The 25,995-nt window shown below is 39.3% G+C and overlaps 1 protein-coding gene across 16 annotated transcripts in view; it reads right to left on the bottom strand.

Moving 5' to 3' along the window:
* The window catches only part of LOC138751496 (histone deacetylase 9-like), an 851,890-nt gene that overhangs the window by 666,813 nt on the left and 159,082 nt on the right, over positions 1–25,995 (bottom strand). For 12 of the 16 annotated variants that reach the window (XM_069913815.1, XM_069913816.1, XM_069913814.1 and 9 more), the window contains one exon: positions 15,413–15,574. The exons of 2 other annotated variants lie outside the window; for them this stretch is intronic. In XM_069913815.1, the coding sequence (XP_069769916.1) occupies positions 15,413–15,574 (162 nt within the window). The remainder of the gene's footprint in view (positions 1–15,412; positions 15,575–25,995) is intronic. 2 more of the 16 variants (XM_069913826.1, XM_069913817.1) reach the window with 1 other exon arrangement.

Genomic DNA, 25,995 nt, shown 5'->3' with positions numbered 1-25,995 from the left:
CCTCAGACAGCTCCAAGAAAAGTGCAGAGAACAAAACAAAGGACTCTACATCACCTTTGTTGACCTCACCAAAACCTTCAACACCGTGAGAAGGAAAGCGCTTTGGCAAATACTAGAGCACCTCGGATGCCCCCCCAAGTTCCTCAACATGGTTATCCAACTGCACGAAAACCAACAAGGTCGGGTCAGATACAGCAATGAGCACTCCGAACCCTTCTCCATTGACAACGGCATGAAGCAAGGCTGCGTCCTCGCACCAACCCTCCTTACTATCTTCTTCAGCATGATGCTGAAACAAGCCAATAAAGACCTCATCAATGAAGACGGTGTTTACATCCGGTACCGCACGGATGGCAGTCTCTTCAATCTGAAGCACCTGCAAGCTCACACCAAGACACAAGAGCAACTTTTCCATGAACTACTCTTTGCAGTTGATGCCGCTTTAGTTGCCCATTCAGAGCCAGCTCTCCAGCGCATGACATCCTGTTTTGCTGAAACTGCCAAAATGTTTGGTCTGGAAGTCAGCCTGAAGAAAACTGAGGTCCTCCATCAGCCAGCTCCCCACCATGACTACCAGCACCCCCCCCCCCCCTCCAACATCTCCATCGGGCACACAGAACTCAAAACAGTCAACCAATTTACCTACCTTGGCTGCACCATTTCATCTGATGCAAGGATCGACAACAAGATAGACAACAGACTCGCCAAGGCAAATAGCGCCTTTGGAAGTCTGCACAAAAGAGTCTGGAAAAACAACCACCTGAAGAAACACACAAAGTTCAGCGTGTACAGAGCTGTTGTCATACCCACGCTCCTGTTCGACTCAGAATCATGGATCCTCTACCGGCATCACCTATGGCTCCTAGAACACTTCCATCAGCGCTGTCTCCACTCCATCCTCAACATTCATTGGAGCGACTTCATCACCAACATCAAAGTACTCGAGCTGCCAGAGTCCGCAAGCATTGAATCCAAGCTGCTGAAGACCCAACTGCGCTGGGTGGGTCACGTCTCCAGAATGGAGGACCATCGCCTTCCCAAGATAGTGTTATAAGGCGACCTCTCCACTGGCCACTGAGACAGAGGTGCACCAAAGAAGAGGTACAAGGACTGCTTAAAGAAATCTCTTGGTGCCTGCCACATTGACCACCGCCAGTGGGCTGATCTCACCTCCAACCATGCATCTTGGCACCTCACAGTTCAGCAGGCAGCAACCTCCTTTGAAGAAGACCGCAGAGCCCACCTCACTGACAAAAGACAAAGGAGGAAAACCCAACCTCAACCAACCAATTTTCCCTTGCAACCTCTGCAACCGTGCCTGCCTGTCCCGCATCGGACTTGTCAGTCACCAACGAGCCTGCAGGAGACGTGGACATACCCCTCCTTAAATTTTCGTCCGCGAAGCCAAGCCAAGCCAAAGAATTGCTTCCAGGATAGATCAGCAATATATTTAATATTTTTTGAAAAAAATTAAAAACTTTAAAATTGGGTTTTTAATAGTTCTACTAGGGGAGGCGTTTCTCCACCTCTTCTCCCTACACCATCATGCCATGCTTCCTTAACACTTTTTTTTATTGTTATTTGTAAATACTTGGTTTTCATGTATCATTTACTTGATGAAACCAATAAAAATATTGAAGAAAATTACTAGCAATACATTAGATTCTCATCTGCAAGTGAAAAACTGGTAAATTTAGCCTAATATTTTTTTTAAACCTTGAAGGACGAAATAACAATTTAACAGCTATTTAGACTGCATATGGAATGCCAGGAAAAATTCTGGTCATATTATAAAAAATACCCACCCCACCCCACTGTTAGGTCTGCTTTGTTCATGAATGAGTGAGACAAACACCAGACTGAGTCGAAATCAGGGTTCTTTGTTCTTTATTACCGGATTGTAACACTTGCGACTAACAATGTTAGTCGGAGAATGCATTCTGCCGTTATCAGCAAAATGGTGATTTTTTATACCCTTGGATACGTGCTTAGAACATCATCATATCATTACTTGTCCAATGACTAAAACTGTTGCTATCCTTTCCCTGCTAGCTTCCTGCCTCTCAATCCATCAATGTCTCTCTTATCTTGTAAGTACAAGGATGCATTCACATCTCCTTACACATTCCCATCTCATGATGTTTTACCTTACACCCACCCACCCACCCACCCACCCACACCTCATTGGGGAAAGTTAACACAAATATTTTCCTTTTGCATTTTCCACACAGATCGCCTCTTCATTTACTTCATTACTCAATATAGTCTTTTCCATAAATATTTTACATTCTATTTCCAATTCCCAACTCCAAATTACCATATTTATTAAAAGAATGTTCAAGTGAACACTCCTTCATAACTTGTATAAATTTGAGTTCAATCAGTACTTAATACTCAATCAGTATTGTGTATACAGTTTTTAAGCTTGATTTCCATTCTTTTATTTGTCCCCTTATCAAAGGCATTGAGATTCATTATGTGTCAATTTTGGAATATCTAACTGAATTACTTTTAAATATGCCTATCACACTTCTCACCTTCTTAATCAAGGAATTTAAAGATAGGTTGAATTCTATGCCAATTTTTCATTGTTATATTTAAACATACAAAATTCTTCAGAGGCTGTTAGATTAAAAACCAAACTTTTTTTCCCCTAGCTTGGGTGTCTCAAGCAAGTAATCACAGTCCTCAGAAAATGAATATGCTGCTCAGGGCAGAATTGAGAATACTTTTTTTGCTCACTGATCCCTTTTGGGGAACACTTGGAAATTGCAGAATCCCAATTGCAGGTTAAAGGCCCTCATATATTTATTTTCTTATTACAATTGTGTATAAACTCACCAATCTCCACATTGAAATCATTTGCTGCCTCCAATTTACATTTAATGGAATGGATGGAATTGTTTCTTGTCCTCACATATCCTCTTAATGTTGGGTACAGCATTAGATAGCTGATTCCTTCTGTCAGGAGCATCATCAAGTCAGTTTCTGTATTTTGTTTTTGTTGCTGCATAATACAAAAATCCAGCCTAGCATATGTAAAGCATGGTAATTAGCAATGCATAACAGGGTTACCAAGAATGGATTTTCCTCACTCAGGCTCTGAGTACATGTGTCAACACTTTTTTCCACAGAATGGCATTCTTCATGTAGTGATTGGTGCAGTTAAAAAATTTCCCCAGTTGTGTGCCCTTGCAAAGTTTCACAAAAAAAATGCACATCTTCCTCAACATTCTTCTCATACACATACCTAATGAAGACTAGCAGCACTGGAAGATCTGTTACACCGCTTTCTTTACATTTGATTTTTCAGATAAAAATATCATGTGAGAATCTTTATAAAAAATAGTGGCACCTCAGTACTTGTTTCAGATGAATTATCCTGTCTCCCATGTTCTTGTTTAAGCCAACGATCCATGGTTCTTAATACAGTACTGCACATGTGGAATATTTCAGTTTAAAATTTAAAATGTGGCCAGCCAAGCAGCAAAAAAAATCCGTGTCTCATTGGTTCAAAATGGCAGCTTGAAGCACTGCTGTCGTCAGGCCTCAAGACACCATTTTTATTAGCGTCAAGGCAACTGTTTGCTGCCATCACAGAAACACAGCAGAGGTAAAAAAGTAATTTAAATAAAAGCAGTTATTACAAGTTTTAGTTATGACTGCCCATTTCTTCCTCAGAACCCCTGAGACGCTCCACTACATAAGGAGGTTTTGGTGCAGAAAATGTTAAGACTGAGAATATTTTTCCATTTTTATTTTTAAAAAGAGGTAAAAGGGAAACCAATTAGCCATGAACATAACTGGTGGTGCAGATGTGGTCTTCTTTCATTTCTAATTTTTATGTTGCTGCATTCTGATCCATTCAATTTTAAAATGTTCAATTGCTTTATCCATGGGTAAAGATTTGTTCAGTTCTCCTTGCACCAAAAGAAATCTAATTGATCTATAGTGCCTTGCACTTATTCCAAATATAAAGGTGCAATATCAGTGTCAGTTTACAACAGAAGAAAAGGGCATTATGGAGAAAAACAAAGGAATCAATGAACTTTTTAAAAAACTTGCTATTGTTTAGTCGTGCACATGAAAAGCAAGAAAGAAATAAAGTGAATGAAACAATCTTCCAAGGTTCAATTAACTCTGAAGATGTTGCAAGCACTGCAAGGTTGAAATGTCCCTTCACAATTTAAAAGGAGGAAGTGAGAAAAACAAAACTCTCATATTTTGCCTCATATCACATCAACCTTACAGTTGTAAGGGAGCTGCTTCCAGTTCAGGATAATAGATCAAAGAAAGACATACGCACATGCAAAAGGAAGATCGTGTCTAATTAGTGCAACAAGAGTTTTGAGATAGTCTCCAATGGATATCTATACAATGGATAGCTATACAGGAAGCACCAGTTCACATCAGGGCTCCATTCCTAAGAACTGTTCTCAACCCAAACGGGTTGGAAATGAACAAAATAATGTGTAGGAGATGATCAGAGAAACAGCCGAGATGAAAGAGTAATTAGACACAGGACAGAGGCTGCCAGCCAGCCTCACTAACTCAGGTAAGTTTGCTCAGCACTCACCCCTCTCCTCAACCCAGGAGGGCAATTGCAGGAAAACCACATGAAATGTCCTGTACTTTCCTGGCACAAGATACCTGCAGCAGCCAGCAAATCCATCCCCATCCATTTCACCAGTCTCTCAAATACATTTTCATCAGTACAGAGTGGAAAAGAAGCAGGTCCAGAGATAATATTTAGTCAGTTTCAAAACACAAGATTCTTTACCCAAAATGAAATGCATATAATTGAAGCTGGGAAGTAGAGGAACAAAAGGGATGACCTTCATTATTTGAACTATCAACATGCATTTCCTGATTATTATGTTCTGCACGCAAATTTACAGATGTTACAAAGTCCAGAGGACCCCAAAAACCAGCAGCAATAGATATGCATGACAACACAGGGTCACTTAAACAAAAGTAGTTTTTAAATTATATTTGAACAAGAAAACAGAATTAAACTCCAACTTATTACTTAACCTGCTTACTTAACCTACCCAACTACTTAATCCTCCCCTCTAATACTAAGTGCAGGTGTGTGTAATGTATATTTAAGATTAGAAAATTATTTGGTTCACAGCCCAATCTCAATGGTTGCAGACAATTCTAGTACTGTGCACAGAAGTTATTATTAACAAAGTTCACCAGTCTTTGGTGGTTAACAGGTCACCACTCAGGAGGGTTCTTCCTGGTTTTTAGAGAGATTCCTATTCCAGAACATTCGCAACTGATTCCTTCTCAATCAGTCTCGCTGACGAAAATTGCCCTCTTCGGGGTTCTCCAGATGATCCTCTTTCTTTCAGGTCATCTTTCAGACTGCGAGTCTTCTCCTTTGACCAGGCAGCCTTGTAAAGTTTGCCAGCTTGTCCTTCAGGACCTGATTTTCCATCTCCTCTCTCTCTGTTTCACACCCTCCCTCTCTGAGAGCAAAACTCTTCTCCTCTGCCTGCAAAGATCACATGCTCTCCCAGGCAAGCTGCTGTCAATACTTTGTTGCCTCCTGCAAAATGTATTCTGCAAAAGTCCTGCAAATATTCTGTGTTTTAAAATGCATGTGTGCAAGCTGCTCTAACAATTCATCCCAAACCACCCCTAAATACTCTGTCACACAACTGTAGCTAGCAGAATAAGTACTTGCAACAGATTGTAAGAGGCATAATTAGTTGTGCATAAAACTAAGAGTTTGCATGCAATCTTGGGAAATTATCTAGTTTTGATCCAAAAACTTAAAATCGAAATATTTATTTTTCGGTTTAAAAAAATTGAGATTCATGAAGGACTCAACTGATTGAATACTTGTTCAAACAATTCCTTGCAAGTATGCATATTGAAGATGTCAAAATAAACACCCTATTGGAATGTTGATCTTTACCACTAAAGAAATGGAAATATTGTCCTATTTTTAAAAAAAAACTGCATATACTGTCCCACAAAAGGTTGTTAACATTTAGTAAAATGAATCAATCGTGAACATATATAGATCAAGCTATACATCCATCTTAATTTTACTGAAGGGCCATATGACTTATTTGGAACTATGATTGTCCAGTGAAGGGGAAAGTTAACAAACCATGCTAGTTTTGTCATCTATTGAGACATTTGTCATCGTCTGAGACATTTATTGTTCCTTTCACTCAGGGACCTGATGATACAGTTAATTAAGGGCAAGCTCACTGGCATCAAATAGTTTTCAGACCAATATATTTCCTGTCAAACTCTATAATAATTGTTTTAAGTCTTGCAATTTATCACCTGAAAACACAGGACAGGATCAGGGTCTTCAGACCAGGCTGCCTTTTCAAATTCAAATAAACAAATACTGGTGGAACTCAGCTGATCTCAAAAGGTCCATACGAGACAAATATTCATTGGTCCTGCCTCAGGAACCCATGATAAGCTCATCGACTTTATCCTCTTGCTGCCAATTTCCACCTTGACATCAAACTCACTTTGTACTTCTCTAGCAACACTCTCCTTTTCTCACTCTCTCAGGAGACAAAAATCTCAGACAGACAGACTTACCATCTGCCTTGGCCCTCTCCACCCCAACACACAAGGACATGATTCCCTTTGCTCTCACCGACTATCCCACCAGCCTCCGCACCCAATACATCCAGATCCACCATTTCTGCCACCTACTATGTGATCTCAGCACCAGATCCAGATTATCCTCTCCGCCTTCTATGGGACTCCTCCCTCCCCACTTTATCCACTCTGCTACCAATTTAAGCCCTGACCTCAAATTCACTTTGTACTTTTCTGGCAACACTTCCCACCAATCGCCCCCTTGACACCTACACTTGTGGCTGCAGGGGATGTTCCCCTTGTGCCTATACCACCTCCCTCACCACCAGTGCAAGACTGGATGAGTTCCTCCAGCATTTCTGTATGCTTTCACCCCTCAAATGTGCTTTCAAGTGAGGCAACACTTCACTTGTGAATCTACAAAGGTCATCTATGCATCCAGTGCTCCCATTGTGGTCTCCTCTACATCAGAGAAACTGGACAGAGACTGGCAGTTCACTTCATTGGGCATTTCGACTATCCACCACAATAGTGGGGATCTCCCAGTGGCCACCCATTTCAATTCCCCACCCCATTCCCTTCTTGACATGTCTGTCAATGGTCTCATGCACTGCCAGACTGAAACCACCTGCAAATTGGAGAATCAATACCTCATCTTCCATCTGGGCACTCTTCATCCAGATGGCATTGACATCAATTTTTCCAATTTATTCTAGTCACCCCCCCCCCACCACCACCAGCTTATGTTTACATTCATTTAACTCTTCTTTCACAGAGACAAATCCCCCCCCAATCAATTTGCACCTTTCCTCTTTCCTGTCCTTTTAATCACATCCAATTAACACCTTTCATCTGTACTCCTCCCCCTGCTATGCTTTTCTTTTCCCCAACTTTTTAAAACAGATGCTGGTCTTTTTTTTTCCCACTCATATCTTTAAGGGTGGCTCAGGACCAGAATATATCTTTACCTCCTATGCACACTACGAGATGGTGGAGTTGCCCCAGCATTACTATGTTTATTTCTACAACCACAGCCTCTGCAGACTTTTGTGTTTCTCCCCAAATTCAAATAAAACTTATCAATGTACATGACAAATGACCCTCCATTCCCTGCATGTTCATATGCCTGTTCAAGAGCATCTTCGACACTCAAATGATAACTGCTTCTATCACAATCTCTGGCAGCTCATTCCAGCCATTCACCATGATGCGGATATATATATTACCCCACACATTTCCTCTAAACCCGCCCCTACTTTTACACATATCCCTAGTAAGTGATATTTTTACCTTTACATAAAGATTCTGAATGACCCTCTATCAACACCTCTCATGGTTTTATAAACCTTCATTAGATCTTTACTCAGCCTCCCACGTTCCAAAGAAATTAATCAAAGTATGTCAAACTTCTTCCCTCAGCTCATACACTGTAACATAGCCAACACCTTCTCCAAAGTCTCCACATCCTTCCTGTTATAGGGTGACCAGATTTACTCTCACAATCCTCCATGTACTTCTCCTTGGTAAAGACCGTCAAAAAGTACTCATTTAGTCATTCACCTACTTCCTCTGGCTCCATATAAATTTCCTCATTTGTTCTACAGTGGTCCTACCCTTTCCCTTGCCACACTTTTGTTTTTAATTCAAGTATGAAGTGCCTTGGGGTTGAATCTTACTCATCAATGACATTTCATGGCTATATTTAGTCTTCCCCATGCCCTGCTTGAACTCTTCCTGCATCCTTTATATTCCTCTACATGATTTTAGCTTCAAAATCTTTTCATTTTGATAACATTTAATATCAAAGATTATCTTACCTTGCCATCACTAACCTTTTGCTTTACTGGTCATGGACTCAATTTATTTATCCTTGAAAAACTTCCATATGTTCATTGTGAATTTGCCCTGGTAACAGCTGCACCCCAATTAACTCCCCCAATTCCTGTCTAATCATTTCATAATTTGCTCCCTTCCAATTTAGCAATTTTCCACATGGCCCTTGTCAACGATGGGGGAATGTCAGAATTATCAATGTTTATTGTAAAAAAATGTTTTAAAGTTGTCGACAATAATAGCCTTTTTGTTTACATACAACAGGAATAACATAATGTGTTCAAAATGTTCAATTGGCTGTTGCACTGGATTCTGCTGTGATCAGAAATTTATTTCATCACAGCATTTGCAGTTGTTCCTGGATCTATGGATCAGCTTAACCAATTATATTTAATAATACTCAGTAGAAGAGGTCAAAACCAGGAAATGTCCATTATAAGTATTGGATTTAATATTAATCATATAAAGAATGTTAAATAGATGGAGATAAAATAAATATTAATATTATTAGAGAGGAAAAAGACAAACTACAAGAAAATACAATTTAAAATCTACAATAATAATTAAGTCTGAAAGAATTAGAAAATTTTCAATTAAAAATTTATCAGCAATAATGAACAAAAATTTACAAACACCAGAGTGAACAAGCCCTTACTTTTCCTGGTGAGTTTAAGGGGTATCTAGCAGCTAAATGGAGCAATTTCACCAAGAGAGGGTGTGACGACAAGGTGCCACAATGGTGCAAATAAAAATCGATAATATATGGTGATGAAAATGTATGGATGCAAAACTAAAAGTGGGAAGAGACTTTGAATGGTGTTTTTTTGTGAATAATTTATTGTGATATTGTGAATGAAGCTATTTTGAGTAAGAAAAATATCTGCAGCAATGCTTCTGGAAAAGCAGAGGTATATTGATCAGCAAATTCTTGATTTCCCCATTCATCTTTGTTTCTGTAGTCATTTGACAATTCTGCCTGATTTACTTAACCAAGAAAGGCTGCAGATGCTGTGAATGAGTGCAATACACAGAAGTGCTGGAGAACCTCAGCAGATCATGAAGCATCTAATGGAAGCAAAGGGTTATAATCAATGTTTTGGGTGCAAGCAGGCACCTGAACTCTTTATTTAATGTGAGGTTGATTGTCTTCTCAAATGGTTTTACTGCAAAATCCAGATAATAAGATACAGTATATTAAATAAAATATGCATTATACTTCTTAACGAACAGAAATAGGTGTTTCTTTAGCGAGTGACAAAAAAAAACAGTCATCCCAAAGAGAAATAATTCAGGAAAAAGTTTGGCGTGCAACTTCGCAGAACCTAAGAAAATTAAACAAAGCTATCAGTCCAAACTGTATTCACAAATATGAGAATGCTGGTTATACATGGAATAGTTATATTTATTTATTTATATAGCACACTTAAAACAACTCGTGTTGACCAACGTGCTGTACAGATAAAATGTCATCACAATGAGCCAACTATTTAAAGTCAGGAATAAAACGAATACAAGACATTAGAACACAAGGTAACAATCAGGTGCATGAGGAGGACTCAAAACACTTGTGAATAGCTGATTTGATAGTGGGAGGAATGTTTGGGGGTTGCAATAGTGAAGGCGAGTTTAGGATTTGAGCGCAGAACAGCCAAGTGCCCCAAGTTAGCTGACCTGAGGGGTCTTGGAAGTGGAAGAAAGGGTTAGAGGATCTGTGATTCAAGAAGGGGCTAGCCCATTAAGGGCTTTATAGACAAACAGGAGAAATTTAAAATCAATTCTGAGCTGTACTGGGAGCCAATGGAGAGAGGGCAGAATAGGTGTGATAGACACCTATCAGGGGCCTGGCTGCAGCATTCTAAACCAGTTGCAGACAGGATATTGAAGACTGACTAATCCCAGTATATAGAGAGTTAGATTAGTCTAAACAGGATAATATAAGGACATGGATAACTTTTTCAAGATCTTTAAATCAGGGTCGACTCCAGAACATATATTAGAGGGGGGCATTAGCGAGTCAGAGAGGGGCTCGTTCAGCAGCGAGGGGGGGGTGTGATAGTCGAGACATACCTGTCGTTCATGACATCTGCCCCTCCGATGTGGGACATGAGGGTGCTCTTTTTATTGTGTCAAGCTTCAATGACGTATGATGCACGCTAGTGACGCAGCTGGGGGCAGATGGAGAGTCAACCTAGACACTACTGACACAGGATGGGATGGGGGCTGGTCCGACAGCCAGGAATGGCCGCAACCGTATGGGGGGGGGCACAGCAACTGATGCCCTCCTTGGACCATGATAGAAATAATTTGATTTTGCCAATAGTGCAAAGCTGGAAAAAGCTAGGTTTTACGACTACATTAACTTGTTTTTTTAAACTTGAACCTGGAATCAAATATCACACCACGGGATTTGACATGGAGTTTAATGAGGGTGGATACATTTCCAAGACGACTGGAGATATCCCAAATTTGCCTTCATTTAGTGTAAGAAATTTTGAGCAATCAAAACTTTATGTCCTCTAGACAGTTAGTGGGGCTGGCTATCTTTGATTCGTCATTGGGTTTTGGGGGAGATAAAGTTGAGTATCATTGGCATAGAGAAGTGGAAAGAGATGCAGTGTTTTTGAATTATATGGGCCAAGGGGAAGTATGTGTAAAGAAAAGAGAATGGAGCCAAAAATAGATCCTGTGGGACCCTGCAGGAAAGGGTAGCTGATGAAGACAAAATTTTCCCACATTAACTGAGAAAGTTCAATCATTAAGATATGATTTATACCAGTTCAAGGCCATGCCCATTGACACTGACCCCATACTGGAGACGGTCTATTAAAGAAGTAAGAGATTAGACAATAGACAATAGACAATAGGAGCTGGAGTAGGCCCTTCGGCCTGTCGAGCCAGCACCGCCATTTTACAGATCATGGCTGATCACTACCATCAGTACTCCTTTCCAGCCTTATCCCAATAACCCTTAACTCCTTTGCCCACTAGAGTCTTAACTAACTCTCTTTTGAACATAATCAGCGAATCTGCCTCTACCACCCTCTGTGGCAGAGCATTCCACAGATTCACACTTCTCTGGGTAAAAAAATGTTTTCTCATCTCCGTCCTAAAGGGCCTACCCTGTATTCTTAAACTATGCCCTCTAGTCCTCGTCTCCCCCATCATTGGGAACAAGTAATCAGACTTCACCTTGTCTATCCCCCTGATGATTTTGTATACCTCAATCATTCCCCCCTCATCCTTCTAAACTCCATCAGATACAAGTCCAGTTTTTCTAGCCTTTCAGCATATGTCAACCCCGCCATCCCTGGAACTAACCTTGTAAATTTGCGCTGCACACCCTCTATAGCTAGTATGTCCTTCCTCAAAATTGGAGACCAGAACTGGACGCAATACTCCAGGTGGGGTCTCACCAGGGCCCTGTACAACTGCAGAAGGGTGTCTCTGTTCCTATACTCCAATCCCCTCTTTATTGAAACTCAAATGGCAAGATTCCAATGGAACAAATTATCTCTAGCACAATAAAGCAAAGATGATCAATGAATTCAGGAAAGGAGGCACAGTCCACACACCTGGCCACAATAACGGTACTGAAGACAGAACAGAAGAGCTTCAAGCACTTAGAAATAAACATCTCCAATGACCTGACCTGGGATAAACATCTGGATGTGACAGTCAAAGTGCATCCAGGCCTTGTCTTTCTCAGAAGACAAAAGAATGTGGCCTGTCTCCCTTGTCCTTCAACAATTTGTCTCAGCTCACCATTAAAAGCAAATTTTTTGGTTGCATCACATGGTAGTATGGGAACTGTTCTTCTTAAGATCAGAAGTTGCAGAAGATAATGATTGCAGCTCAGAACATAACACAAACTTCCCTCTCATTCATGGACTCTGCATACATCTCCTGCTATCTAGGAAAGAGAGACCACACATTGAAAGACCTATCACAGCTTAAAGCACACACCAACAGGCTAAATACAGTTTCTTCCTGACAGCCATCAGGTACTTGAATGAACTCTAAAACAAGATGCTTCCCTTACTTGGTACTAATTGATCTTCCTTTTAATTGTCATCCTATATGCTTTAAATTGTACTCTTTACACAGCTGTATGAATGTAAAAGATAATGTGTTGGCCTGTTCCCAGGAGAGTACTTCTGACTGTACTGGTTACAGGGCCTTCCATAACGTTTGGGACAAAGATAAATTTTCCTTTATTTGCCCCTGTGCTTCACAGTTTTAGATTTGTAATCAAACAATTCACTTGTGATTAAGAAGCAATTTTGGATTTTATTAAAGGATATTTGTGCACATTTTGATTTAACCATGTAGAACAGTGGTTCTCAACTTTTTTCTTTCCACTTCCATATGACTTTAAGTCATTCCTATGCTACAAGCGCACTGTGAATAGTAAGGGATTGCTTAAGGTGACATGTGAGTAGGAAAGGAAGGTTGAGAATCACTGCTCTAGACCCAATTGCCACTGAAATATCTTGCTTGATATAAATTGTCATTGGCCCATTTCCTTTAGACTTATGAAACCGTGCACATAACAAGTCAATGAGGTATGATTAAAACAGTAGTTTTCAAATGTTTTATTTCCACCCATATACCAGCTTAACCAATCCCTTACTAATCACAGAGTACCTATGGCATTGGGAATACTTAAAGTGGTATGTGAGTGGAAAGAAAAAAGGTTGAGAACCACTGCTTTAATCACAGGTGAATTGTTGATTACAAATTTAAAACTGTGAAGTACAGGGTTAAATAAAGGAAAAAAAATGTGTTTTTGTCCCAAACATTATGGAGGGCCCTGTTTGTTATGATAAATAAGATTAAACTTCACACGATTTAGCATGATCAAAAGAGAATTATTTCAGAAGCCATGTGGACCTTACACAACAGAAAATGAAAAACAATGTAACTAATTCAGCCTCACTGATTATGATTTCAGAAGAGGAGCTGTGGTTCACTTCATATTCTACCCAAAAATTTGCTTATTCTTGGCAATCTAGACAAATGATGCTGTTACATTTTTTTTGCTGCACAAGTAACTACATATAATAAATGTTCACATACTTAAAACAAGTCAAGTCTTATCAGTGAGGTATTTCATAGCTGAAAATAGCATTAAAAAAAAAATCAACATCAAATTTACCTCCCGTTCATCTGGATGAATTCTCTGAAACTATTAGTACAGTAAATAGTTATCTGGAATTCAAGCCACTGGCAAAAAAAAGATAAAATAAATGAGAATAAATAAAAATTTAAATAACTTTTAAAATTGTGAAAGTAAATGTTCTCTTAAGTAACACATACAGCTTATGTGAAGATGGCAGCAAATATTCAGCCAGTAGAGTAACGGTCATGCTTTGCTCATAGCAGCTGTTTGAATAAAATGGCATCGCCCAGGATGAAGAGCTGGTTAATGCCACTCGCTGTTGGTGTGATCCTCTAAAAGTGTCTCCTTATTCCTGCTTAGTAAGAGTCTTTATCTTTATTAGGATATTATAAAAGTATATTAATGTTTTTATCTGCAATATTTGGAGGGAGAGGGGCTGATATGATTGATCGCAATTTGGGCAGCTCCATGGAGGGGGAGGAACCCAGAGATGCAGCGACGGTCAAATGTTTTCAAAGAATGAAAATGAAAATAAGTAAAGGTTAATATATTCATGCAAGTTAAGTTTGTTCAGTATTATATTTTTGTCTCTTAAACTGTTTGTTCTGAATGCAGGTTTATTAGTTAGACATTGTAAGAATGAGTCTCCAGTCATCAGAAAACTAATTTATCTTGCATTTACCAATCCTCGTAGGTGCCAGATATCAAGGGTTTTACTGGCTTTTTATAACCACTATAAATTTTACTCTAGTTAAAATTAAATACTGCACAGTATATAATGATGATGAGTTTATTGTCATTTACATAAGTAAAGTGTAGATACAATAACATTCTTATCAGTGCTACAAGGAATGTAAAATACATTAACAAATAAAAAAAATATAAATTAAATTAACACAATGCACCATGAGAGAAAAGAGATAAATAGCTAAGCATTCATAGTTGTAATGGGTGGTTCAATAGCGCAGAGAGATCTTGGGTGGTCTTGTAGGAATGCTATAACTCATCTTTAATCTCCAAATTTCATAAGTAGCATTTTCAAAATAGTATGATGATGGCCTATTTAGAGATGTCTGTCAATCAATACACAAAAAAAAAACCCAAACAATTCAGTTTCTGGTTGTTCAGGCCACAAAGTAATCTTGGTTATTGTACTTTGGATGGATTACAAAATTAAATGTTAGATCAGGACATTATCATGAAGTTAAAAAGATAAGACATAAAAAATGCATTTGCTAGGTGCTATTTACAGATTCAAAGACATTATGCTCTGACTGGCCTTGTGGCAAAAACAAATGAGTGAGCAAAATATTATGAAAATGTTGAATGTAACCACTCTTACACGTGGTTGATTTGGTCAGTACATTTCAGATTGAAGTGCACTCCAATGCTCTACAAGAAATTTGTTCTTTAGTTGATGACCTCCAGTAAAGCTTTCCTCTACTGGGTGAAAAATAAACTAACAACAGCTATCTGTATCTAATAAATCTGTATCTCCAGTATCTAATCTCCAGTTTAACTTAAGATAACAATACCTCTGCTGTTGGATGCTCATCCAGGCATTTGAAATTGAGGAGGATATCATCTAGTGCTCCAAGCTCTAATATGGCATTTCTGGATTCATATCTACTTTGAACACTGACTGATGGTCATGAAGCACATCAACTCCCACAATATCAATTCTGAACATTTGCACTGTCACAATGTTGTTCACCAACATTTTCAACAATTCAGTCCAAGTGGTGTGCAGTTGCAGTGCAGTCATCATTTTTAAGCTTTCATTGAATTCTAATATTTCAGTTTCCCATTGCTTAGGCCTCATATGTTAAATGTTGCAAAAAATGTTGCAATTGCCAGTAATCTCACTGTTTTTTTACTTACCACTAAATAAGCACTCACCATGCTCCCAGTGTTGATACCAAGGCAGTGTAGTTGCAAATGGATCAAAACCTCTGCTTAGGTTGATGAACCTTCTTGACTGAGCAAACTGCTTCTTTATGGGTACTTCTCCACTGTAGTCATCTTGTTTTCTCTCTAGAATGACTTTAATGCAAAATAATAAAACCACTAAACAGAAGAAAACACAGGAACATTCCGCATCCAATTTTAAACAGTTGGAATCTTCTACTGTCAAACCTTAGCCAAAACATCACAAAAAAGTAGGCTCTTGCAGAAGTTAATATAAAATTTCAATTGAATATGGCAAATGCCATATGTAAAGTATATGTATTACCAGATTTAGAAACATTATGAATAAAAATGATGGTAAAGACAAATGGGCAATAGAAACATTCATGTAATAAAGGTAAAACATTTTATGTCTACTTTTATATTTCAATGAGAGATTTACAACTTAAATTATTAGTTTTTGAGGACCTTGTTAGCAGGGTGAATAAAGGGGGACCTGTTAATGTTATGTATTTGTATTTCCAAAAGGCACTTGATAAAATACCTCATAAGAAGTTACTGGTCAAATTAAAAGCTAACCAAGTTGGAGGAGATACATTAGCAGGGTTGGAGGTTGAACAGATTAGAAAAATCTGTCCCTAGTTGGTGGTTTGGATCAGGGATGGAGCCTCAGCTATTAATAATATTCATAAAAAGTCAAATGAAAGAATTAAAGTGTAAATTACACACATTTGTTGATGATATAAGGATAGGTGAGAAAGTACATGGCAAGGAGTGGCCAAAATGTAAGCAAAAGGAAACAGACAAGTTGCAAAAATGTAATATGAGGAAATTATGAAGCTATTATATTGGTGGGAAGCATGGAAAGAAAATGATTGTTTAAATAGAGAGATTACTGTAGAAGGAATCTAAATGCTCTTATGTATAAAATGTGAAAGATTAACACAGGGGCAAGGCAAGTAATTAAGAAGCCATATGGGATGCTGCCCTCTATTGCAGACAGTTGAGGGGAGCAGGGATAAGTTTAAAAATCAGAACAGGCACTTTGTCAGACCATACTTGGATTATTGCATACCTTTTTGATCATACTTAAGGAGGAATAAACTTGTTATAGGTAATGGTTTTCTAGGTTAATTCCTGGAAAAGAAAGTCTTCTTATAAGAATCAGTAGACCTGGATTATCCAATATTTATTGAAGTTTCAAAGAATAAATCTGAAATGAATCTGAATTCTGAATAAGAGGTGAACTTTTGAAACATGCATAATTGGCAATCAAATGCTGAGAGAATGTTTCATCCCAATCATGGAATCTAGAACAAAAGGGTATACCTTTGGAAGACTAGACAACCCAGCTTAGAAAGAAGTATGTTTTCCATGTAACATGTTTTACAATAGTAACTGCACTTTAAAAGTAATTCAGCGACTATCCTGTGTTACAGATTTCTGGGTAATGAATGAACTTGTGGAATTAAAATTTGCCTTTGTGACCCAATGACCCAAAATTGAAGTCATTGTAAAAGGAACATAGCCAAAAGTAATTGTCCGATAATGTCTCTGTAATCCTGAGGGAAAGGTTGAGTCATTAGGAGCTTCTGCAGCAATTCTCTTCTCAACTTGCTTCTCTTGCATAATGTTATTCAATAGCTCATCCAAGCAACTTAAAGCTCAACAGAAGCAAATTACTATTTGACAAAAAAAATCAATAACTGAAGACACATAGTCTTCTTTCATCAAATGAGAGAAAAGTCAGGCCAAATACTGGTGGAAACAGTAAGCAGGTCATACTGAATCAGTGGATAAGGCTGTTGTGCCTAATATGTTAAATCTGTTTCTCTTTCCATCAATGCTGCCTGACCCGAAAAGTAATTTTCACATTTTTCCATTTTATTTCAGATTTTTAGTATCTGCTGTTCTTTTTTTAATTAACAATTGGCACTGGACCCAGCTGATGCCTTGTCCCTGGATCATGTTAATGTAGCGCAGCCCTATGGCTCCCAATGACCACAAGGCCTCATAGTTCATCATGTCTTGGATGACTTCTCCATTTCCAAATGTCTCTCATGATTAGAGTATTTAGAAAAAGTTGATGAAAACTGGGAACCACGTAGAAATGAACGGTAAGGGAATGGACATAAAAATTTCTGTATCAGCAGCTCAGGTCATTATAGACTGCCACACAGACTCTATGATGTGTCAGCAGAAAAAGTGCCTTCTGAACCTCCATCATGCCCTGGACAGGCACTGGCCCAGATCATGCCCCTGGAGCTTTCCAGCTAGCCATCCTTTCTGTATGGACCCATTAGCTAGTCAGCAATCCAAAGATCAGTTAAACTTGAAGAGATTGCCGACTCATTCATAATTCACTCATTCCTAAGTAAAACAAGAAAGTCTGTAGATTAAAGTAAAAAAAAACACCATGGTGGAGAAACTCAGCAAGTCAAAAAGTGTACTTCATACAACAAACATAAATATATATAACAAAGTTTTTGGGCTTGAGCCCTTCATCAAGGAATGAGAAAATGGAACGAAAGGGCAGGTGGGGAGGTGCTGGGGCAGGGGAAGGAGCACAGTCTCCAGGCATGAGGTAATAGGTGAATAAGAGAGGGGGTGCGGGGGGGGGGGGAACAAAGCAGCAAACAGGGGGAGGGGAATGGCTCTGTGAATGGAGAGGAAAGGGGGTGGAGAGCAGGAGGCAAGAAAACAGGGGTAACGGGAAGGGAGGGAGCACAGGGAGTAGGCTAGCAGAAACCAGAGAAGTCTTTGTTAATGCCATCTGGTTGGAGAGTGCCCAGATGGAAAATTAGGTGTCGCTTCTCCCATTTACAGGTGGTCTTTGTTTGACAGTACATGAGGTCATGGGCAAACATATCAGTGTGGGAGTGGTGCGCAGAATTGAAATGGTGGGCCACTGTAAGATCCCTGTCACTGATGCTTCCATAGTGGTGATGGCTTCCAAGATGGCAGTGCACAAGGTTGTAGCGGCAACTTTGGCTTCTCACAACGGTGGAATCGTGAAATCCCCAACCTGCTACATTGTGTCTATGATTAGGAAACACACATCAAAATACAAAATATGAAATGGACTTTCAAATTAGTAAGATTCTGTGCAGTTTAAAATCACTGAAGCAGGGAACAAAGACTGCGGAAAAGATCGCGGAGACATGTTGGAGGCCATCAGAGGTACTGCTGGAGAAGGCAGAAGCATGGAAAATGGGCCGGCATCAGGGTTAGACTAAGAGTTAACCCCTTCAGACCTGCACTCCCGACAATCTTACTCTCAAATGTAAGATCTCTGGAAGAGAAAATGGATTACCCGAGGCTGCATCTAACCAGAAAGAACTGCAGGGCTACTGTGCTCTGGTGATCACAGAAATGTGGCTCCAGGTCTCCACTCCAGACTCAGTGATCCAGCTGGATGGCCTTACCTCCTTCAGGGCAGACAGAGAGACTGCTGCTTCTAGCAAGATTTGAGGAGGGGGTCTGTGCATTTACATAATGAAAACTGGAATGTCAATGTCTCTGTTGTGAAGACCTTCTGCTCAACAGAGCTAGAGTACCTCCTCATGAAAAGTAGACACTTCTACCTGCCCAGGGAATTCTTGGCCATACTGATTGCCGCAGTCTACATTCTGACTTTGGCTAACGAGGGTAAAGTCATGAAGGAGCTTTATGGTGCCATCTGAGAAGACCAGACTTCCCACCCTGATGGTGTCATGATTGTTGCTGGTGTCTTCAATCACACCAAACTGGAAACGGTCCTACCATGATTTCAACAGCATGTGAACTTCACCACCAGAGGAGAGAACACCCTGGATCAGGTGTACATCAATGTCCCTTATGCATACAAGACTGCATCTCACCCCCACCTTGGTTTCTCGGATTTCATACAGTATCCGTCCTGCTAATCCTGGCGTGCAGACTACTGGCAAAGCAAACTAGGTCCATTCTCATGGAGATCAGGATGTGGCTAGGGGTGGGGAGAAGTGCATAACAGTGCTTCAAGGCTGCTTAGAGACCACACACTGGAGCTGTTTCAGAGAAGTGGCCAACTACAATGGTAAAGTAAACATAGAGGAGTACACAAACTCAGTGACTAGCTACACCAACAAGTGCATTGATTTGTCACTGAGATCAAATGCTTCACAACCAGAGCTAACTAGAAACCATAGTTGGATGCAGATATCCAGACCCTTCTCAGAGCTTGAGGTGGTGCCTTAAGGAGAGAGTACAGAGCGTAGGATGACATTAAGATCAGCCTGAACTGAACTCTCCAGTGCAATACAGAAGGAAAAGTGAGGGTACACACAGAAGATTCACAGACACCTGTGTTACACCGGCAACACGAGGCACATCGGGCAGAGGATCAAGACGTTAATGGATCACAAGTCAACTTGATGATTTAAAGACAACAGCACCTCCCTTCTGGACACACTGAACATTGAGAAGAACAGGATGACTTCAAAGAAAGTTCCATATCCCTTGATTAATGACCCCCCTCCCACCCCAACTCCTCCTGCATACCTACAACTGAGGTAAGGAGAACCCAATCCAAGGTGAAATATTTGCAAATCTGCTGATAGACCAAAGATTGTCTGGGTCGGTCGCAGAGGATAAAGCACACTCCACTACACATCAACAACTCTTCATACTACTGACCCACAACTGCATTGCCAGATGGAGCTCCAACAGTGTCATCAAGTTTGCAGTAGTTAGCCTCAACATCAACATTGATGAGTTGCACTGCAGAGAAGAATTGAAAAATCTCGTGAACTGGTGTGAGATGGGTGCGGTAGGAGTAGTTGCATCAGCTCTGTACTATCAGTATTCCTTTTTCCCCTGTTTACTTTTTAAAAACTTTCAAAGAGGTGTCAAATTTTACATTTTGTGCCCTTATCTAAGCTGAAATGGATACAATAAGTGGCAAGGTCGAAAAAACCCAGAAAAAATGGAAAGAAACAAGAAACGCTGACTAATCCACTGACAAACCCAACTACTGAGCTTGATCAGGTCCAAGTATTTTTGGTGCTGAAATTAAAGTTCTAAATGCTCATTTTTTTGGTATTGGAAAATCAACTTGCACAGGCCTGTCATTCTATAGAAGAACAAGGTGAGTGTTTGACCTTGGGAGAATCTAATTTAAAGGATTTGAGAGACTGGTCTGTCACCTGAAAGATAATAACAAGAAGTTAATGGTAAGAATTATCAATTTGTAAAGTTGAAGTAGACAGCAGAATCTGCCTATCGTAGACTTGGCTGAAGGTACCGAAACTGCGACGCTTACTAAATTTTACTCTGACCTACTGGTAATGGCGTTTTGGGAAGAGATGTTCCTGACACCAGAGGAACTTGATAAAGCACACTGTTCACTATTGCTTAAATTGGTGCAAAAACCACGTTCAATGGCTATACACCTCTTCTCTTTGGCTTGGCTTCATGGACGAAGATTTATGGAGGGGTATGTCCACGTCTGCTGCAGGCTCGTTGGTGACTGACAAGTCCGATGTGGGACAGGCAGGCACGGTTGCAGCGGTTGCAAGGGAAAATTGGTTGGTTGGGGTTGGGTGTTGGGTTTTTCCTCCTTTGTCTTTTGTCAGTGAGGTGGGCTCTGCGGTCTTTTCCCAAGGAGGTTGCTGCCCGCCAAACTGTGAGGGACCAAGATGTACGGTTGGAGGCGAGATCAGCCCACTGGCGGTGGTCAATATGGCAGGCACCAAGAGATTTCTTGAAAAAATAAAGTTATACACCTACACCACTATCAAATGAAGGAACTGTTGATCTGTGAAGCCTATCATAAAGGTACACTGCAATATCACGGCAAACAATTTAGAATTGTGGAAGAATATTCTCCTGACATTATAAAGCAGCACATAATCTACAAAGAAATTATGTCGGAGCTATACAAGTGAGGGTGTAAGCCTTCATTGCTGTTCCCAACACATCTTCACATTTATCTTCCCAGCGGGAACAAGAAATGATTCTGTACAGTTGGGAGTACACTCGCAACCTTCCCGCTCCAAGTCTTGAATGACATTTCCTTTTACATTTTTTCTGTTGAATGGTTATTTTGGAAGGCTTTCACATTGTTATTGGAAGTTGATTTAATTTGTAATCATTGAAGGGAAAGAATTTGACACACTTTGACTGTATTTAGGGTCAAGACTTTTATATCAAAATGGGATTTTTAAAAAAGGTTATCCTGCAAGATTTATTAAAAACTTTATGAGAAGGCTTCAATCATTTTTTGGATATGCACTGTGATTTAATCTAAGAATATTGACTTTGTTTGGTCTGGTATGAACATTCACAGGGTAATGTTTATTATTTTGCTTTTGACCTGGCACATCTAATCTCACTGGAAGATAGTGAGTTTCCAGATTTAATTAGGGCACTGTTGGCCTATTCAACAGCCTTAGGGGATGGGACTGGAGAAGACCAAGGATGGGTTCATGGGAGTTTTACATTGCCATGGTTCTTTATTGCTACATTTTCTTTGTTCCAGGTATTGGAGTTGTACTTTCTGGTTTAACAGGGCCATTTGCAGGCCAGAAGTTGTTGCGCATGCTGCACAAACTCGACCCTGTGCCTGGGCACTAGAATTTTTGAAATTTGTATTACTGTTAGTATTTACTTTTTTATAACTGAGTGATTATGGCTAATCCTATTAAGTTCCTCAGTTGGAATGTGAAAGAACAAAATCATCCAGTAAAATGAAGGAAAGGGGCTTCACATTTAAAATAACTTAAAGCTACAATTATATTTTTTAAAGTAGACACATATTCATGCCTGATGCAAAGGGGAGCACTGTCATTCAAGCTAAATCTAGAGGGGCATTGATTCTTATTAATCAGAATATTACTTCTAGTGTGCGTAATGTTATTTTGGGTTTGAATTTTCTTTTTACTTCTTTGCTGGCTTTAAGTTTATATTCATTTATTCTAGGCTGGTATTTCAATATTTCAGATGTCCGGTATTTTTTTTATTCTACTGATCGAGAATATATTTTCTTTCCCGCATTTTTTTAGTGATAATCAATTAATTTCATTAACTCATTCTTATGAATACCACAGTTTGTAATATCTGATCACACCACTGATACTTTATCATTGACTCTTCAAAACTTTCCTTCAGATAAAAGACACTGACACTTTAATTCATTATTATTATGAGATAAGGAGAGATAATTTTCTTTTTTGACACTACTGTCTCTTCGGAGACTTCTAGCTAAGTTTGAAGACTTTTCTTAGAGGAAAATCGTTCCATATACTGTTAATAAAAAAGGAAGACTAATAAAGAAAGATCTGAGTTAATTAAACAAATTAAACAGTTATATCAACAGTAAGCTCAAATTAAAAATTCAGATGGAAAATGGATTGAACTTAAAACTAAATTTGATCTCTCAATATATCCAGTCGAATGCCAACTTTTGAAATCTAAAAGTCAATTTTACATTCATAGTGATAAATGTGGTAAGTTTTTGCATAACTAATTGTGAGGATTTGGAATTAAGTGGCATATGATAAAGGTTCATAAAAATAATGGTATTATGACTTCAAATCATTCGGAGATAAATGATACATTTAAAAGATTTTATTCTGAGCCATAGTCTCCTGAATGTACAAATGGTGGTAATATAATGAAGAATTTTCATGACTGATTGAATATCCCCAACATTTCTTCAGATAGTCAGACGAGATGAATCTATCTTGCAAGAGGAAATAACAGTTGCTATTTCTTCATTACAATCTGGAAAGGCCCCTGTGGAATTCCTGTGGAGTTTTTCAAATTATTTTCTTCATTGCTCATACCTTACTTCTGTTTGCAGATTCATTCAGAGTAAATTCCAGATTCATTGTGAAGAAAGGTAAAGACACAACACAATGTTCCTCCTATCAACCAATATCTTTAATAAATGCTGATACTAAGATTTTAGCTAAAATTGGCAAAAACTGCATCACAGTTTGGTATGGTTGCTGCAGAGAACTAGCTTGAAGGTCAATCCACAGGACCATAAGAATGGCAGAGAGGATCACTAGGAAGAGATACAGGAGTATCAGAACCAGCACCACCAGGCTGAGGAACAGCTTCCTCCCACAGGCAGTGAGAATATTGAACGACCAAAGGAATTGCTCTTACTAACCATCTGAGACTGTCATATATACAAAACAATATCAATCTATTTATTTATTTGTATAGTTTAAATACTTGCCCTGAATATGTATTTACTGTATGTATATTTGTTATGCCTGGTTGCACCAATGACAGGAGAACACTTTTTTGTGGGGTTGTACTTGTAAAATAAATGACTTGATTTGATTTTGCATGCTGTAAAACATACAATATGATTAAACTAAACAGTACCAAAGTAAAATTTATTTAGCCCTGGAGATTCAAAATATGCTCAACATATTTCTGACATTCCTCTAATGGCTGAACTGTCAAAACACATTGATTTGAGGCTGGTGGCACTTCAGTTACAAGTAGAGGCATTATTCATATGGTAACACTAAATACAGTAATCCCTAGACTTAGGTGCAACCTATATTTCCAAAGTAATTATAAAAATATTGGTGAACTATCATTTTAAAATTCAAGCAATCAATTTGATTCTGACCTGTTTGTACTTAAACAGTACAATGCCAATTAAATAACAATGTCATTAGGTCTGTTTTTGGTTCAGATTAGGGCATTCCCTTTCAACTTGAACCATTTCTTTAAACTTAACTGCTGTAGAAAATTAATACAAATCGACATGAAAGATCTTGGATTGTCCAGAACATAACCTGCTTTCAGAAACAATGTGTGATTTACTATGAGAAGTTTGAAATGATGAATGTGTCCAGCAGGACACATCTATTTACAAGCTATATCAATGATTTTAATTAGGGAACCAAATATGATATTTACAAGTAGCATGAGGATGCAAGATGGAATCATGTTGTGATGAGAAAGGAAACTGCCTACAAAATTATTCCCAGATGCAAATAACTCAGGAAGGATAAGGAGGAGAAAAAAATGAGAATATTGAAGTGCTGCAGAGAGATGATGTGACACAGGGATCAAAGACAGATTCTGTTTTAATGGGGCTTAGTATCAGTGGAAGGAATATTTCACTGAATGGTATCTTGTGGATCAGTGGTTTTGAACCTTTTTCTTTTCACTCACATACTACATTATGTATCCCCTATACCGTAGATACTCTGTGATGAGTAAGGGATTGCTTAAGGTGGTATGTGGGTGGAAAGAAAAAGGTTGAAAACTACTGTTCTATCATACCCAATTGACTCATTATGTGCATGGTTTCATAACCAAAGGAAATGGGCCAATGACAATTTGTCTCAAGCAAAATATTTCAGTAACAATTGGGTCTAGAGCAGTGATTCTCAACCTTCTCTTTCCACTCAATATCACCTTAAGTAATCCCCTACTAATCATAGAGCACCAATGGCATAGGGATTACTTAAAGTGGTATGTGAGTAGAAATAAAAAGGTTGAGAAACACTGTTGTAGATCATCATTAAATATGAGGAAAATGGAGCAGCAAACATTCATGAAGATGACAGAGAAGTGCACAGATTATTGAGTGGTTAAAATTGAGTGCTTAAATTATTCCAGAGTAAACGGAGTTTTATTAAAACTGAGGACCGACAAAATGAAAAATTCCATAGCATTGAGGTCAAAGATGATATGCAGCAAAAAGAGGTGCGAAGGACTTAGGAGAGTGGTGAGTGTAGGGAACCAGTTAAGATTTAAAAAGAGCATGGAGGACAACTGAAGGGTTGTTGATTTGTGGGAGGGAATAGTTGAGATAATTGGCAGGGACAGTTAAAAGGAGGGGAAGCTGAAGAGGAGTGGCCAATGAGGAGCAGCTAGTATGAGAGCAGCCCACTGTACGAATGGAGCTTTGTAGCTTTGGCTCAAGACGTTTCAGCAGGCTGAGGATGAGATTGCTTCCAGTGAGGCAAGGCCAGATAAGATCCTTTAATTTAGTTAGGAGTAGGTAATGGAATCAGCTAAGGCTGAGGATTGCTCCAATTGCAGGATGTGGGAAATCTGGGACATCACAATTGTCCCTGATAACTACACCTGAAAAAGGTGCATTCAGCTGCAGCTTCTGACAAACCAAGTAAGGAAACTGGAGCTGGAGCTGGATTAACTTCAGACCATTTGGGAGGCAGAGGCAGTAACAGACAGGAACTTCCGGGAGACAGTCTGCCCCTAAATGCCAGGAGGCAGGCAGCTGGGTGACTGTCAGGAGGGGGAAGGGGAATAGACAGAAAGAGAAGAACACCACTGTGGCTTTTCCCAACAACAATAAGTATACCATTTTAGATACTGTTAGTGAGGTTGACCAACCAAGGACAAATTGTAGTGGTCACGTTTCTGGCACCGAGACTGGACCCTCAGCTCAGAAAGGAAGGAGGGAAAAGAGAAGAGCAGTAGTGATAGGGGATTCAATAGTTAGGGGGACAGATAAGAGATTCTGTGGGAGAGATCGAGAATCCTGGATGGTCTGTTACCTTGCTGGTTCCAGGAGGGAGCATGAGCAGACAGATGTC

The sequence above is a fragment of the Narcine bancroftii genome, chromosome 1 (genome assembly GCF_036971445.1).
Source record: "Narcine bancroftii isolate sNarBan1 chromosome 1, sNarBan1.hap1, whole genome shotgun sequence".
Lineage (NCBI taxonomy): Eukaryota > Metazoa > Chordata > Chondrichthyes > Torpediniformes > Narcinidae > Narcine > Narcine bancroftii.
Note: the sequence above shows the minus strand (reverse complement) of the source record. Positions and strands in the feature narration are given on the sequence as shown.